Genomic DNA, 14,149 nt, shown 5'->3' with positions numbered 1-14,149 from the left:
TCGCTCCGAGCCCCGCATCGCACAGAGCGACTCTCACACAGAGAGACTTCTCACACAGAGACACACACACAGAGACACACACAGACAGAGAGAGAGAGATACGCTCACACACAGAGAGACACACACAGAGACACACACACAGAGAGACACACACACAGACACACACAGAGACTCTTACACAGAGACCCAGAACCCTCGCCCAATCTCCAGTGGCAAGCCGCGTGCAGCAGAAAACTTCAGACGAGTCGCGGTGAGTGTCACGAGGGGGGTCTGTGTGAGTGTCACGTGGGGGGGTCTGTGTGAGTGTCACGTGGGGGAGTCTGTGTGAGTGTCACGGGGGGGGGGTCTGTGTGAGAGTCAGGTGGGGGGGGGGGGGTCTGCGTGTCACGTGGGGGTCTGCGTGAGAGTCACGTGGGGGGGGGGGTCTGCGTGAGAGTCACGTGGGGGGGGGGGTCTGCGTGAGTGTCTCGTGGGGGTCTGTGTGAGTGTCACGGGGGGTCTGTGTGAGAGTCACGTGGGGGGGGGGGTCTGTGTGAGTGTCACGGAGGGTCTGTGTGAGTGTCACGGGGGGTCTGTGTGAGAGTCACGTGGGGGGGGGGTCTGTGTGAGTGTCACGGAGGGTCTGTGTGAGTGTCACGGGGGGTCTGTGTGAGAGTCACTTGGGGAGTCTATGACTCGCCGCAGCGCCAGGCTGGGTCACGAGTCGTCAACTCCGCAGGAGCGACCCCCATCTGCAGTTCGCACCGACGGGGGCTTTCAGTTCGAGCGCTGCTCACCGCTCCGTGCGGAGGTCGCCGCTGGTTGTGTCACCACCCGGGCGCGGCGGGCGGCTCCCACGAACTCTGCTCGCTCTGCCTCGCCCGCCGATGACCGTCACGCAATGCCCGCGGGGTTAACCGCGTGTAGGTGTGGGGGTAGAGTGCGGTGTGGGTGGGGGGTAGAGTGCGGTGTGGGTGGGGGGTAGAGTGCGGGTGGGTGCCCTCGTCAGTGTCGAGACGTCTGGCCGCCAGTGGAAGAGTCGGAGACTCCACACAGCCCTTCAGAGGTGCTGCCCATAGCTCCCCCGGCAGGATGATGATGACGATTGGTCTCGATGATGATCGTCTCGATGATGAATCTCGATGATGATCGTCTCGATGACGATGAAGAGTTTCGAGTTCCCAGCGAGTGGGAGCCGAGCGGCCAGGCTCTCGCGCTCTCGCGACCCCGCCAGCCACACGGACCCCCCTTCCCCGCACGCCCGCGGGGGCGCATCGCCTCGGCCACACCGCGGACAGTCGCTCACGCCTTTCAGTGCCTCATCAGCAGCGCCGGGCTCGAGCGAGGCACAGTCGCGTCGCCTATTGCGCTCTGCCGCCAGCAGCACCCTAGGAGGCTATCACAGACGTTGAGTCGTCGTTTGTGGCGGTTTCGTGGGTTCGATCCCGACCCTGACGCCTGCTGTTGTAGATTTGGAGTTTGCGTGTCTCTCTCTCTATCGATCATCATCACGGTGGCTAGGAGATGTTGACTCTCTCGCCTGGTATACAGGAGATCGTGGGTTCGATCACGACCCTGACGATGCCTGCTGCTGTATATTTGGAGTTTGCGTGTCTCTCTCTCTCATCATCATTACGGTTGCTAGGAGATGTTAACTACCTCGCCTGGTATACAGGAGATCGTGGGTTCGATCACGACCCTGATGTCTGCTGCTGTATATTTGGAGTTTGCGTGTCTCTCTCTCTGTCATCATCATCACGGTGGCTAGGAGATGTTAACTACCTCGCCTGGTATACAGGAGATCGTGGGTTAGATCCTGACGCCTATGTATTTGGAGTTCGCATCTCTCTCTCACTCCTCGTGGTTGCGTGGATTTTTCTGCGGGTCCTGCGGTTTTCCCCCTCCACGTGAAGAATCGACATCGCCACGCGTTCAGAGCGTTTGGCCGCTATCAATGTCCACGTGATGAGTCCCCACTTCGTTGGGCTCACGTGTGTGACCGTGCCGCTTCTGAGAAGGAGCTAAGTAGCTCAGTGGGCCTTACCTGGTGAAATAAAAAACAATTGTTGCGTATCTTCTTGGTTCTTTCGGTAAAGTCACGTAGAAGGGAAATAATAAAATAATAAAAATAAAACATAATAAAATTATTCTCACGACGTTTCGGCCACAACGCAAGCAGCCGTCCTCAGGTGAAGACCAGGTCTGTCGGGGAGACAGCGTCTGAGGACGGCTGCTTGCGTTGTGGCCGAAACGTCGTGAGAATAATTTTATTATGTTTAATTTTTATTATTTTATTATTTCCCTTCTACGTGACTTTACCGAAAGAACCAAGAAGATGAATCCCTGCAGTCACGAAAGCTTTAAATCGAAATTTAAATTGTTGTGTAGTTTTCACTCCCCGTCCCCTCTCGCCCAGCACACTAAGGCCCTAAGGTCAGACCCGTCAAGCGACCAGCAACAAAGCGGCACTACCAAAGTTGGAATAGACAAAGACACGGAGTACAATATCATCCATAAGAGGGGTGTTTTGGGGGGTTAGATCGCGTAAATATATAAATGTGTCGTTAAAACCCGCCACCACCCCACACAGCCAACTAGTGAGGGTTGTCACGTAAAACAGAACGTGGCCAATTCGTCACATCTACGCCTCTACAGTGAGGGAAAAAAGTATTTGATCCCCTGCTGATTTTGTACGTTTGCCCACTGACAAAGAAATGATCAGTCTATAATTTTAATGGTAGGTTTATTTGAACAGTGAGAGACAGAATAACAACAACAACAAAATAATACTTATTTCCCTCATTAAAATCCAAATCAATTTATAACATTTTTGACATGAGTTTTTCTGAATTTTGTTGTTGTTATTCTGTCTCTCACTGTTCATATAAACCTACCATTAAAATTATAGACTGATCATTTCTTTGTCAGTGGGCAAACGTACAAATTCAGCAGGGGATCAAATACTTTTTTCCCTCACTGTATATAAGGAACGAAACAAGTGGACTTCTACACAAATCTGTCTGTCGAGCGAGAGCGAGAGACGATGATGTCCCTGTCTGTCCCTCCACCAGGACGCGGCCACTGACAGCGACCGGACGGACGGAGCCGCGATGGGGGTCTCTACCGCCATCCTGGGTGAGTCTCTCTCGCGTCGTCCACCCCTCGGTACAGCCGCCAGAGTAACACGCAGACAGACCGGGACATCGCCCACCCCCTCTTGTACAGCGATGCGGGCCGCCAGCATACGGGGGGGGGGGAGACCACGACTCCTGCCTGTCCCGTTGGGCGTCTGCGCGAAAAAACGAAGAGCTTCATCGCTCATCGGATTCTGCGGGTGTAAAATTAAACGTTCAGAGACCTGTGGATCTCGGCGAGTTCGTTTCCACCCCCCCCCCCCCTTTAACCGGAGCCGCTCGCCCCCACCGCATCCCTCATCCGCTCCTGGCGGTGAAGTTTCGGCGTGAAGAGAGAGGGTGGTGGTGATGGTGGTGGTGATGAGGGTGGTGGTGGTGATGGTGGAGAGGGTGGTGGTGGTGATGGTGGTGGGGGTGGTGGTTGTGTTGGGGGGGGTGGGGGGGACGGTCATCCACATCGTAGCCATCATCGCCACTATCATCATCATCATCGTCGTCATTATTTATACCATCGCCATCATCATCGTAACCATCATCGTCACCATCATCATCATCATCATCGCCATCGTCATCATTTCTACCATCGCCACCACTATCGTCACCATCATCATCATCGGCGCCATCATAGTCGTCATAATTTCTGCCATCGCCATCATCATCGTCGTCACCGTCATCATCGTCGCCATCATCGTCACCACCATCATCGTCATCACCGTCACCATCATCATCGTCACCACCATCATCGTCGTCACCATCATCGTCCCAAACCATCGTCGTCACCATCATCATCGTCACCACCGTCATCGTCACCATCATCATCGTCACCACCATAGTCGTCACCATCGTCACCACCATCACCGTCACCATCGTCACCGCCTCGTGGCCGTGCCCCCCAATGGCCGTGGTTCCTCTCCAGTCTGCGTGTGTTGGGCGTCGTGTTGGTGATTTGGACGATCTTCCTGACGCATAAACACAAAGACAGAGCTCCCCGTGTAGCCTGCAGTAGACTGTTGGGGCAAGTGCTGTTAGCTAGTATCAGCAACCATAAAGCACACGTGGGGGTGGTGCGGTCAGTACCATGCACGCCCGGCCGCCATTGTCTCCCCCGGCACTCAAGTTTACATACCACACCGGGTACGCCACTGGGGAGACAAAGGCGGCCTGGTATGCAGGAGGCCGTGGGTTCGATTCCGACACTGGCGCCTGCTGTATATTTGGAGTTTTCGGTGTCTCTCTCATCATCACGGTGGCTAGGAGATGTTAACTACCTCGCCTGGTATACAGGAGGTCGTGGGTTCGATCCTGACCCTGACAATGCCTGCTGCTGCTGTATATTTGACGCGCGCGTGTCTCTCTCTCTCTCCCCGTGGTCGCGTGGATTTTTTTCCGGGTCCTCCCGGTTTTTCTTCTCCACAATTGAGAAATCCCCACTTCGTTTAGAGTTTCGATTTAAAGCTTTCGTGACTGCAGGGATTCATCTTCTTGTTTATTTCGGTAAAGTCACGTAGAAGGGAAGTAATAAAATAATAAAAATAAAACATAATAAAACAATTCTCACGACGTTTCGGCTACAACGCAAGCAGCCGTCTTCAGGTGAAGAATGAGACACTACCAAACTAGGAGCTTATATATAAGCTGCATTGGGGGTTGAAGAGCGCCTTAACAAAAAGAATGTGCATGTGAAGAGGGATTTAGCATATTCATGGAAAATGCGTCGGCGTTGGGCGGGGGGGTGTCAAAGTCATATTATGCCCATGCATTATGTATAAGATATAGGTTGGTTTACAGCAATACAGTATATAATTTAATGTTGGGTTTATCTATGGCAGTATATAGTACGGTATATGCTCGTGTGATGTAAGAGAATAAGGTTTAGATGGAAGCATATTATAGAATTTTTACGAGGTAAAATTGTAATGTATTACTTGCTGTTAGTAACTCAGCTTATTATAGAGTATAGTAAGTATACTGATGGTGCGATGCAGTTTATACTTTAGTTTTTTATGTAGTTTATACTTTAGTTTTCTACGTGGTTGTTGAGTAACTGCAGCTACATATCATTAACATTCCTTTCCTTTGTTACTGCTAATCCCTGCACCCCCCTTGGTTGCTGCTGATCCTGCATAATGCATGGGCATAATATGACTTTGACACCCCCCCGCCCAACGCCGACGCATTTTCCATGAATATGCTAAATCCCTCTTCACATGCACATTCTTTTTGTTAAGGCGCTCTTCAACCCCCAATGCAGCTTATATATAAGCTCCTAGTTTGGTAGTGTCTCATTCTTCACCTGAAGACGGCTGCTTGCGTTGTAGCCGAAACGTCGTGAGAATTGTTTTATTATGTTTTATTTTTATTATTTTATTACTTCCCTTCTACGTGACTTTACCGAAATAAACAAGAAGATTCGTTTAGAGTGTTTGACTGCTGCTCTACATTTCCACGTGATGACGATGATAGTTGCGATAAGCCACTTCCTTGAGCTATCATTTGCAAAAACACTCTTAGCTCTCAAGATCCGTGGGTCTCACATCTGGTGGAATCAATTAAAGTTGTTTTTTTAGTTCAGTTCAAACGAGAGGGCCGCGGGCGCATTGTCGGCTTGGACCTCCAGCCCGCCCATTCTGGCCACAAACTCCATCTAGGCCCACAGGGGCGGGGAACGTCCGGCCCGCGGGCCGTATGAGGCCCGCGAAATCATCTGGTGTGGCCCTGCCAAGGCAACCGCAGGCGGGACTCGAAATTCAATAAATCTCGGAGCAAACCTGGAAAAGCAGGTGCGAGTAGCAGCAACATCATCAATACCAGCAGCGAGCGCCTATGAAGACCAGCACGGCACACGAGGGGGTTGGTGGCCAACACCACGCCCGGCCGCCTTTGTTTACACACCGCACCAAGTACTCATTTGAGGCTGAGTCGACGTAGGGGAAGGCCCAGGACCGGTTCAGATAATCGTCACTGGGTGTTGGCCGTGAGCGGGAATCGAACCCGGGTCGCCAGGTTCGTAGCGCAGCGCTAACCGCTGCATCACCGCTCCCCACACACCACAATCACCACCACCATCACCACCACTCCTCTTTGCTTTCATCAAGAAAACTCATCGCCACAGACTCACCGCCCCCACCGCCCCCACTGCCCCCACCTCCCCCACCGCCCCCACCGTTCGTCCTCTGCGCGCGCGTCTGGGAATGCGCTCCGTCTCTCTCCCCGGCCGAGGCCCCCCTCCTCCCACGCACCACGTGGGCCGTGGCCCGGCCGGCTGGGTTTGAAGTGGGGGGATGGGGGGCGGGGTGGGGGGATAGGGGGGCGGGGGGGATGAGAAGGAAGGGTGGGGGGATGAGGGGGATAAGGGGGATGGCGGGGGACGATTTTCCAGTGCCCCCCCCCGGGGGTTTCCGCCACGAGAGGGTTTTTTTTCGTTATCTGATTTTGAAAAAAACCCCAAAGGCCTACCCCTGCTCGTGTTTGCGGGGGGGGGGGGGTAGTGGGTAATGATGGTAGTGATGGTGGTGGTAGTGATGGTGATGATTGCGGTGGTGGTGGCTGTAGTGATAGTGGGTAGTGATGGTGGTAGTGATGGTGGTGATGGTAGTGATGGTGATGATTGCGGTGGTGGTGGCTGTAGTGATAGTGGGTAGTGATGGTGGTGATGGTAGTGATGGTGGTGGTAGTGATGGTGATGATTGCGGTGGTGGTGGCTGTAGTGATAGTGGGTAGTGATGGTGGTAGTGATGGTGGTGATGGTAGTGATGGTGGTGGTAGTGATGGTGATGATTGCGGTGGTGGAGGCTGTAGTGGGTAGTGATGGTGGTAGTGGTGGTAGCAGGGTAGTGATGGTGGTGATGGTAGTGATGGTGATGTTTGCGATGGTGGAGGCTGTAGTGGTAGTGGGGAGTGATGGTGGTAGTGGTGGTGATGGTGGTGGTGGTAGTGATGGTGGTGGCTGTAGTGGTAGTGGGGAGTAATGGTGGTAGTGATGGTGGTGGTGGTAGTGATGGTGGTGGTAGTGGTAGTGATGGTGGTGGCTGTAGTGGTAGTGATGGTGGTGGTGGTAGTGATGGTGGTGGCTGTAGTGGTAGTGATGGTGGTGGTAGTGGTAGTGATGGTGGTGGCTGTAGTGGTAGTGATGGTGGTGGTAGTGATGGCGGTAGTGATGATGGTGGTGGTGGTAGTTATGGTGGAGGCTGTAGTGGTGTTTGCGATGATAGTGGCAGGGGCGCTATGAACCCGGCGGCCCAAGTTCGATTCCCAACACCAGCGGCGATTTATCTGAACCGGTCCTGGAGCTCCCCTAGGTCGACTCTGCCTCAAATGAGTACTTTGCGCGGTGTGTAAACATCGTCACAAGGGAGACAAAGGCAGCCGGGCGTCGTGCTGCCCACCCATGGCGCCCGCTACCAGCACTTGCTCCGACAGTCTGATGGTGGTGATAGTGGAGGTCAGCATGATGGTGGTGATTGATGGCTTTGTTGTTGGTGGTGGTGGTAATGGTGGTGGTGGAGGAGGAGGAGGTTTTATTCCCCCCCTCTGGCCTTTGTTGCGGAGCCATGCGGTGGAATTTGTCAAGCCCCTTGCCACCCAGGGATAGTGGGTGGGGTGGGTGGGGGGTTAATGGGTAGTGGGTGGGGTGGGTGGGGGGGGTTAATGGGTAGTGGGTGGGGTGGGTGGGAAGGCAGTGGAGGAGGGGGTGACCCCTGTAATTATTCACCCCCCCCCCCCACACGAGCCCCAAAACGAACGATGCCACGTGATCTGGGGGGGGGGGGGTCAGGGTTCGCTTCTGGAATCGGTTGCACGTCGGTCTCGTTCCGTCCCCCTGCTTCGAGTGCGCACCCCCCCGCCCCCCCCCTGCCCCCCGCCCCCCCGGCCCCCCCTGCCCCCCCCCCCACGAGCCTCGACGCGCTGCGTTTTGCCCAGGTCGCGCCTCATCGCCCACCCCCCCCCCCCATGTGCATCGTGAGCCCATAAGAAAAATCGACTTTGATGATCAGGGGGTGGGGGGGAATCGGTGGCACGCAGAGACAGCTGCCATCAGCAGCAGCGAGGCCCCCTGGGCGAAAAGCAAAAGCACAGCTGCGCACTGAAACGATTCGCCGCTCACCGCAGAGGCTCGCGGTTCAGATCCGGCAGGCCGCCCCGGTCAACATCGCGGCACTCATCCACCGGTAGAACGCTACGCGCCGCCCGCTTGCCAGCGGACCGTCGTACGCGTCCCGCGACGCCATCCCGACAGAGTCGGACGTCATCATCGCGCGCTGGCGCTCGCGGTCCAAATTGCGCCGCCCGTTACTCGGTGGGGACGGGGCGTGTGGCAACATCGATCGAGGGATCGCGGCCGCGGCTTCTCGCCCCCCTACCCGCCACGTGAACGCGCCCCGTCCGTTTCCCGCAGCGGCGTCCACGCTCCTGGCCCTGCTGGGCCCCGTCTCGGGCGAGCCGGAGATGCCCCACGGCTGCGCTCAGGGCAGCTGCTACCCAGCCACGGGCGACCTGCTGGTGGGGCGCAGCGACCGCCTCGGGGCCTCCTCCACGTGCGGCCTTGCGCAGCCGCAGCCGTACTGCATCGTGAGCCACCTGCAGGTGCGCACGACGCACGACACACGACGCTCGCCGTCTGTTTACGAATTCCACGGTGCCACCGTCGGCACCCGGAGTCAAAACAGACCCCACGCAGTCACCGTGCCCACACACACACGCGCATTCAGTCACGGTGCCCACACACACACACACGTTCAGTCACCGTGCCCCACACACACACACGTTCAGTCACGATGCCCACGCAGACTACACCCGTCTGTGAAACACACGAACAAAGCGACTGTAATATGAGTCGAGCCAACGCCTCCGTCCCGACCGGCCAGCGTTGAACGACCCCGTGGCGACACCCCAATTCAGTCGGTTCCAACGCGGGCGCCAAAATTCTCAGCCGCTCTGGATTTTGTTTTTTTGCCGAGGGGGGAGAGGAGGCCCCTGATTGGTCGCCTGCTTCTCGTTCCACGGGAGTGACCCCCGGGGAGTGGAGCGGCGGGGGCCCCTCGTTGACGAGCGACTCCCGAGGAAACCTCGTCGGAGCGACGACGAGCCGACGTCGATGACGTTTCTCGGGGTAGAGAGTCGCGTCGCTGCTCGGGAAATCTCCCCAGAGAAGCGAGTCCGCGGGTCGTCCGTGTATGCGAGCCCGGCCTTAATAGGCGCTCGCCAATTCGCGTTCGCGCGGTTTCACGCGGTTCACGTGATTCACGCGGGTTCACGCGGTCACGTCGCGCCCGCAGGATGAGAAGAAGTGCTTCACGTGCGACTCGCGCGAGGAGGTGGGCGGCGGCGGCGGCTACGGCGCCCTGAGCCACGGCGTGCACAACGTCATCACCGCCTTCGCCCTCGACCGCAAGAAGGCCTGGTGGCAGAGCGAGAACGGTGCAGCACCCACTCACCCCTCTCACCACGCTCACCACGCTCACCCCGCTCGCCCCGCTCACCCCGCTCACCTATTCAACTATTCGCCTGCTCGCCCCTCTCAACTGCTCACCCAGCTCGCACGCTCACTCACTCGCCTGATCAGCCCTCTCGCCCACTCACCCGCTCACCCCGCTCGCTTTGCTCACCCGCTCGCTCACCCACTCACCCCAAGTTCCCATGTCGCATGTTCCCATGTCGCGTGTCGCGTGCAGGCGTGGAGAACGTGACCCTGCGTCTCGACCTGGAGGCTGAGTTCCACTTCACCCACCTCATCATGACCTTTAAGGTCAGAGGTCAAAGCGATGGCGGTGGTTGTGATGTTGTTGTTGATGATGATGATAATGAGGAGGATCGTGACGATAACTGTGATGACGGCGGTGATCGTGTTAACTTCACGGTAATGACGACGATTCTGTTCTCGTTACGACGACGGCGCTGACGGATGTCCCTTCGCGTGCCGCGCGCAGACGTTCCGCCCGGCGTCGCTGCTCATCGAGCGCTCCGCCGACTTTGGCCGCACGTGGCAGATCTACCGCTACTTCGCCTACGACTGCTCCGCCGCCTTCCCCGGCGTGGCCACGGGGCCGCTGCGCCGCGTGGACGACGTCATCTGCGAGTCGCGATACTCGGACATCGAGCCGTCCACCGAGGGGGAGGCACGGCAACGCCGCCACCACACACCGCCACGGCACAACAGCACGGCACAACAGCACGGCACAACAGCACGGCACAACCGCACGGCACAACACGGCACAACAGCACGGCACAACACTACGGCACAACACATGGCACACAGCACGGCACAACAGCACGGCACAACACGGCACAACACGGCACAACAGCACAGCACGTCACCACGGCACAACAGCATGGCACAACACATGGCACACAGCACGGCACAACAACACGGCACAACACGGCACAACACACGGCACAACACACGACGTGCGACCCAGGTCGCGCACATGCGCACCAGGGGAGACCCTCGCTGTGCTGATGAGGACGTGCGCACGTACACACGCACGTACACACGCACGTACACACGCACGTACACACGCACGTACACATGCACGTACACACGCACGTACACACGCACGTACACACGCACCGGGGGTGAGAGCCGGGGGGTCCCCGAGGTGATGTGAGGTGAGCGTGCGGTGACCCGGTCGGTGTCTCCGCAGGTCATCTTCCGAGTGCTGGACCCAGCCATCAAGATCACCGACCCCTACAGCCCGGCCATCCAGAGTGAGTGACCTCCGGCTTGTGTGATTCTGCGTGTGTGCGTGTGTGTGATTCTGTGTGTGTGCGATTCTGCGCGTGTGTGTGTGATTATGTGTGTGATTCTGCGTGTGTGTGCGATTCTGTGTGTGTGCGATTCTGTGTGTGCGATTCTGTGTGTGTGTGATTCCCTCTTCGTCTTTTGAGAGCGGTGGTGCACCGGTTAGCGCGCTGCGCTGTGGACCCGGTGACCTGAATTTGATTCCCATTTGACTCCCGCTCACGGGGCAACACCGACGACAAATATCTGAACCGGACCCCTAGGTCGACTCGGCCTTAAGCGAGTATCTGGTGCGGCGTGTACTCATCGGCGCCGGGGAGACCAAGACGGCCAGGTGCGGTGCTCGCCATACCGCCCCCTGGAGCGCCGTTCCGGCCTCAATAGACGCTCGCTAACAGCCCTGCGCCGGGCGTGCTGCAGGATAGTGTTGTGTGCGCAGCTGCGAGAGAGCGGGGGGGGGGGGTTGGGATGAGGTTGTGCGTTAGTCCGCTACTCCCTCCCCACCTCCTTCCCCACCCGCCCCCCCCAGGGTCTCATTTAACCCCTTCCCACAGCCCCCACCACCGGCCCCCACCCTCCCTTACACGTGTGCACCCCCGCCGCCGTGGCTGATTCAAGGATGCTCGGCCTTCGCGTGGCCTCCGGTCGCACAGCCCCCCTCGTCGCCCAGTGGGAACAACCGAAATAACCCGGAGCACGCGGCACGGCCGAGAGAATGGCGGCGCGTTCACAAACTATCGACGCGTTTTTTTTATTTTTTTATTTTACCAGGTAAGGCCCCGATCGAGCTATTGGACGTTTTTGTTTCAGAAGCGACCTGGCCACAAATGATAGCTGGACGAAGTGGGCTTATCGTGTGGAAATGTATTGCGGTCAAATACTAAATGGGGGGGGGGGGGGAAACCGGAGGGAAATCCACGCGACCACGAGACGCCGCAAACTCCAAATATACAGCAGCAGGCGTCAGGGTCGGGATCGAATCCACGACCTCCTGTACACCAGGCGAGGTAGTTAACATCTCCTAGCCACCGTGATGATGATGATGATGAAAGAGAGACAAGCAAACTCTAATTGTTCAGCAGCAGGCGTCAGGGTCGGGATCGCACCCACCACCTCCTGCACACCAGGTGAGGTAGTTCACAATAGGCAGAGGCGCAGCCCTGCAACGGCTGGCTGGCGCCACTGCTGGCCGAAGGAGCCTCCACTGGAGGAAGCATTTAGAGCCCCTCCCCCTCCTTGCTAGAGGGTGCCTGGCCTCCTCCTCCGCGTTGTACCGCACCACGCCGCGTCCACGCTGCTGGGCGGACAGCGCTGCACGAGCGTCTAGCGGTTACGTCCGCCAAAGGAGATGGAGCGACGGAACGACGGGTTTCTTGCGCGGGGAGAGGTTGGCAAAAGTCTTGGGGGCGCGGCCTTCATCCAGCAGCGGATCGATCGTGGCGGGGCGAGGAAGCCACGGCGTTGCCATTGCGCACGTTTACCCAGGAGGGCCTCGCAGGCTCCCAAGTTTCCCCAAGTTTGGTGCGATCCCAAATTTGAGCGATGGTGGAGGTCGATTTGTTCGGCGTTGGGACCTTTGGCCGATAGCGGTTCCCGCTGTGTGAGTGTGTGTGTGGGTTTAGCTATGGGATGTGGTGGCAACCGGAAGGAAACCCCCGTGCAGGACAAGCGGGGGGGAGAACCTACGGACCCCGCGCAGCAAGCGGCACCCGAGTCAGGAATCGAACCTAGGCCCCTCTTGCTGCGAGGCGCCGCCGGTCCCGACAGCTGTCGCCACCAGGCCCGCTCCCCGCCCACGTTGTTGTTGGTACAAGGGGTCAGCATTCACCACGGCGGCCGGGCCCAGCTGGGTCCGAGTTGTGTATTCGGGTTTTTTTTTCCGTCTGGCTGCTCATTCTTAATTACTTGCAGAGACATTCCAGAGGTTTGGGAACGTGGGAAGAGTGGCTCCAAGTGTGGACTTGGTCCCCGGCGGGGCGTGGGCCAGAGATGATGCAGTGGGGTGGGGGTTGGATGTTCTGGGCTAGCGCTGGGTGCCTCCCTCGTGGGAACGGCTTTCGCGTGGTGTCTTGATGCCAGACATCGCGTGGAGGAGTTTTATGACGAGGGTGTTCTGGCAAATCTGGCAGACTCTTTTTTTATTTTGTGCCTCGTGCCCGCGAGGCCACCGGGGAGAGTTGGCTTCAAGTGCATGCGTGCGTGCGAGCATCACCGGTGATGGTGAACGAGTCGTCGTGTAAGACATCGCTACTGGGGAGACAAATGCGGCCGGGCCTTCGTAGGCGCTCATCGACAGCACTTGTGTGTGTGTGTTTGTTTGTGTGTTTGTGTCTGTGTGTTTGTGTGTGTGTTTGTGTGTGTGTCTGTGTGTGTTTGTGTGTTTGTGAACGTGAGTCCCGATTCGAACCAAAGAGCTTGACAATTCCGGGTCCAGCCGACCCGTGGGAGGGAAGGCTCGAGGTCTGGACTCTGCTTTCTCACCGCACGGCACCATGGGAAGAAATCCCCATGGTACCTTGCAGGTCCAACAGAGTTGTGGGTAGCTGGGTGGGTGGGTGAGAGAGGGGGCTGCGTTGCTAGTGCGTCGCTGGGAAGAGAACGGCGCCTCTGTGTTTCACCGCAGAGCAGAACTCACAAGGATGCCACTGTTCGTGCCCACATATGGCCATTGCGCTCGAGTGGATATTTGGTGACACTGTCTGTGGGGTAGAGACACGGCGGTTGTGGGTCTCGCTCGGCACCCCCCCCCCCCCCGTATGCTGGCGGTCATGAGCGGAGTTTGGAGAGGTGGGGGGTAATGCAACCCCCCCCCAAAAAAAAACTGGTCAACTTTATTAACTTATTTTCAGTAAAAAATATGATAATTGGTATTTTACCCTCTCATCTGTCAACAAAACTGACACTTTTTTTTAAACATGACTCCTCGTAAAAAAGGTGTCCGTTTTGTTGCCAGATAAGAGGGTAAAAAAAACAATGATCTTATTTTCAGTAGTTTACAATTAAGATGTAAAAAAAATGTGATTGTCTCGACACGAGATTCCTAATTCGAGGGACAAAGCGAACCCACTGCACCCCCCAAATACAGAAGTCTAACTCTTCCTATGCCGGGGGGGTGGGTGGTGGGGGGGTCACCACCATCGCATCGCTGGGAACTCTTTTAGGTCGAGACCCAAAGGGTGCCGGGGGGGGGGGGCGATGTGTGGGGTCGCCACGTCACGCGTCGGCACACTCGGAGAGGCAAAGCCAGACATCGCCACACGCTACACAGAGCCTTGTTCCAGAGCCTTGCTACACAGAG

General features: G+C 57.1%; 1 protein-coding gene across 1 annotated transcript in view; it reads left to right on the top strand.

Annotated features, from left to right (window-relative positions):
- Positions 1-14,149, top strand: part of LOC133355505 (laminin subunit beta-2-like) — a 43,075-nt gene continuing 28,926 nt past the window's right edge. Inside the window, 7 exon segments of the mRNA XM_061572830.1 lie at positions 1-250; positions 3,051-3,114; positions 8,509-8,696; positions 9,389-9,530; positions 9,785-9,858; positions 10,040-10,228; positions 10,754-10,817. Of these exon segments, the coding sequence (XP_061428814.1) occupies positions 3,090-3,114; positions 8,509-8,696; positions 9,389-9,530; positions 9,785-9,858; positions 10,040-10,228; positions 10,754-10,817 (682 nt within the window). The 5' untranslated portion in view covers positions 1-250; positions 3,051-3,089.

Source organism: Lethenteron reissneri, chromosome 51 (assembly GCF_015708825.2).
Source record: "Lethenteron reissneri isolate LAM-NWPU_2019-01 chromosome 51, ASM1570882v1, whole genome shotgun sequence".
Lineage (NCBI taxonomy): Eukaryota > Metazoa > Chordata > Hyperoartia > Petromyzontiformes > Petromyzontidae > Lethenteron > Lethenteron reissneri.
This window is presented reverse-complemented; position numbering and strand designations above follow the sequence as displayed.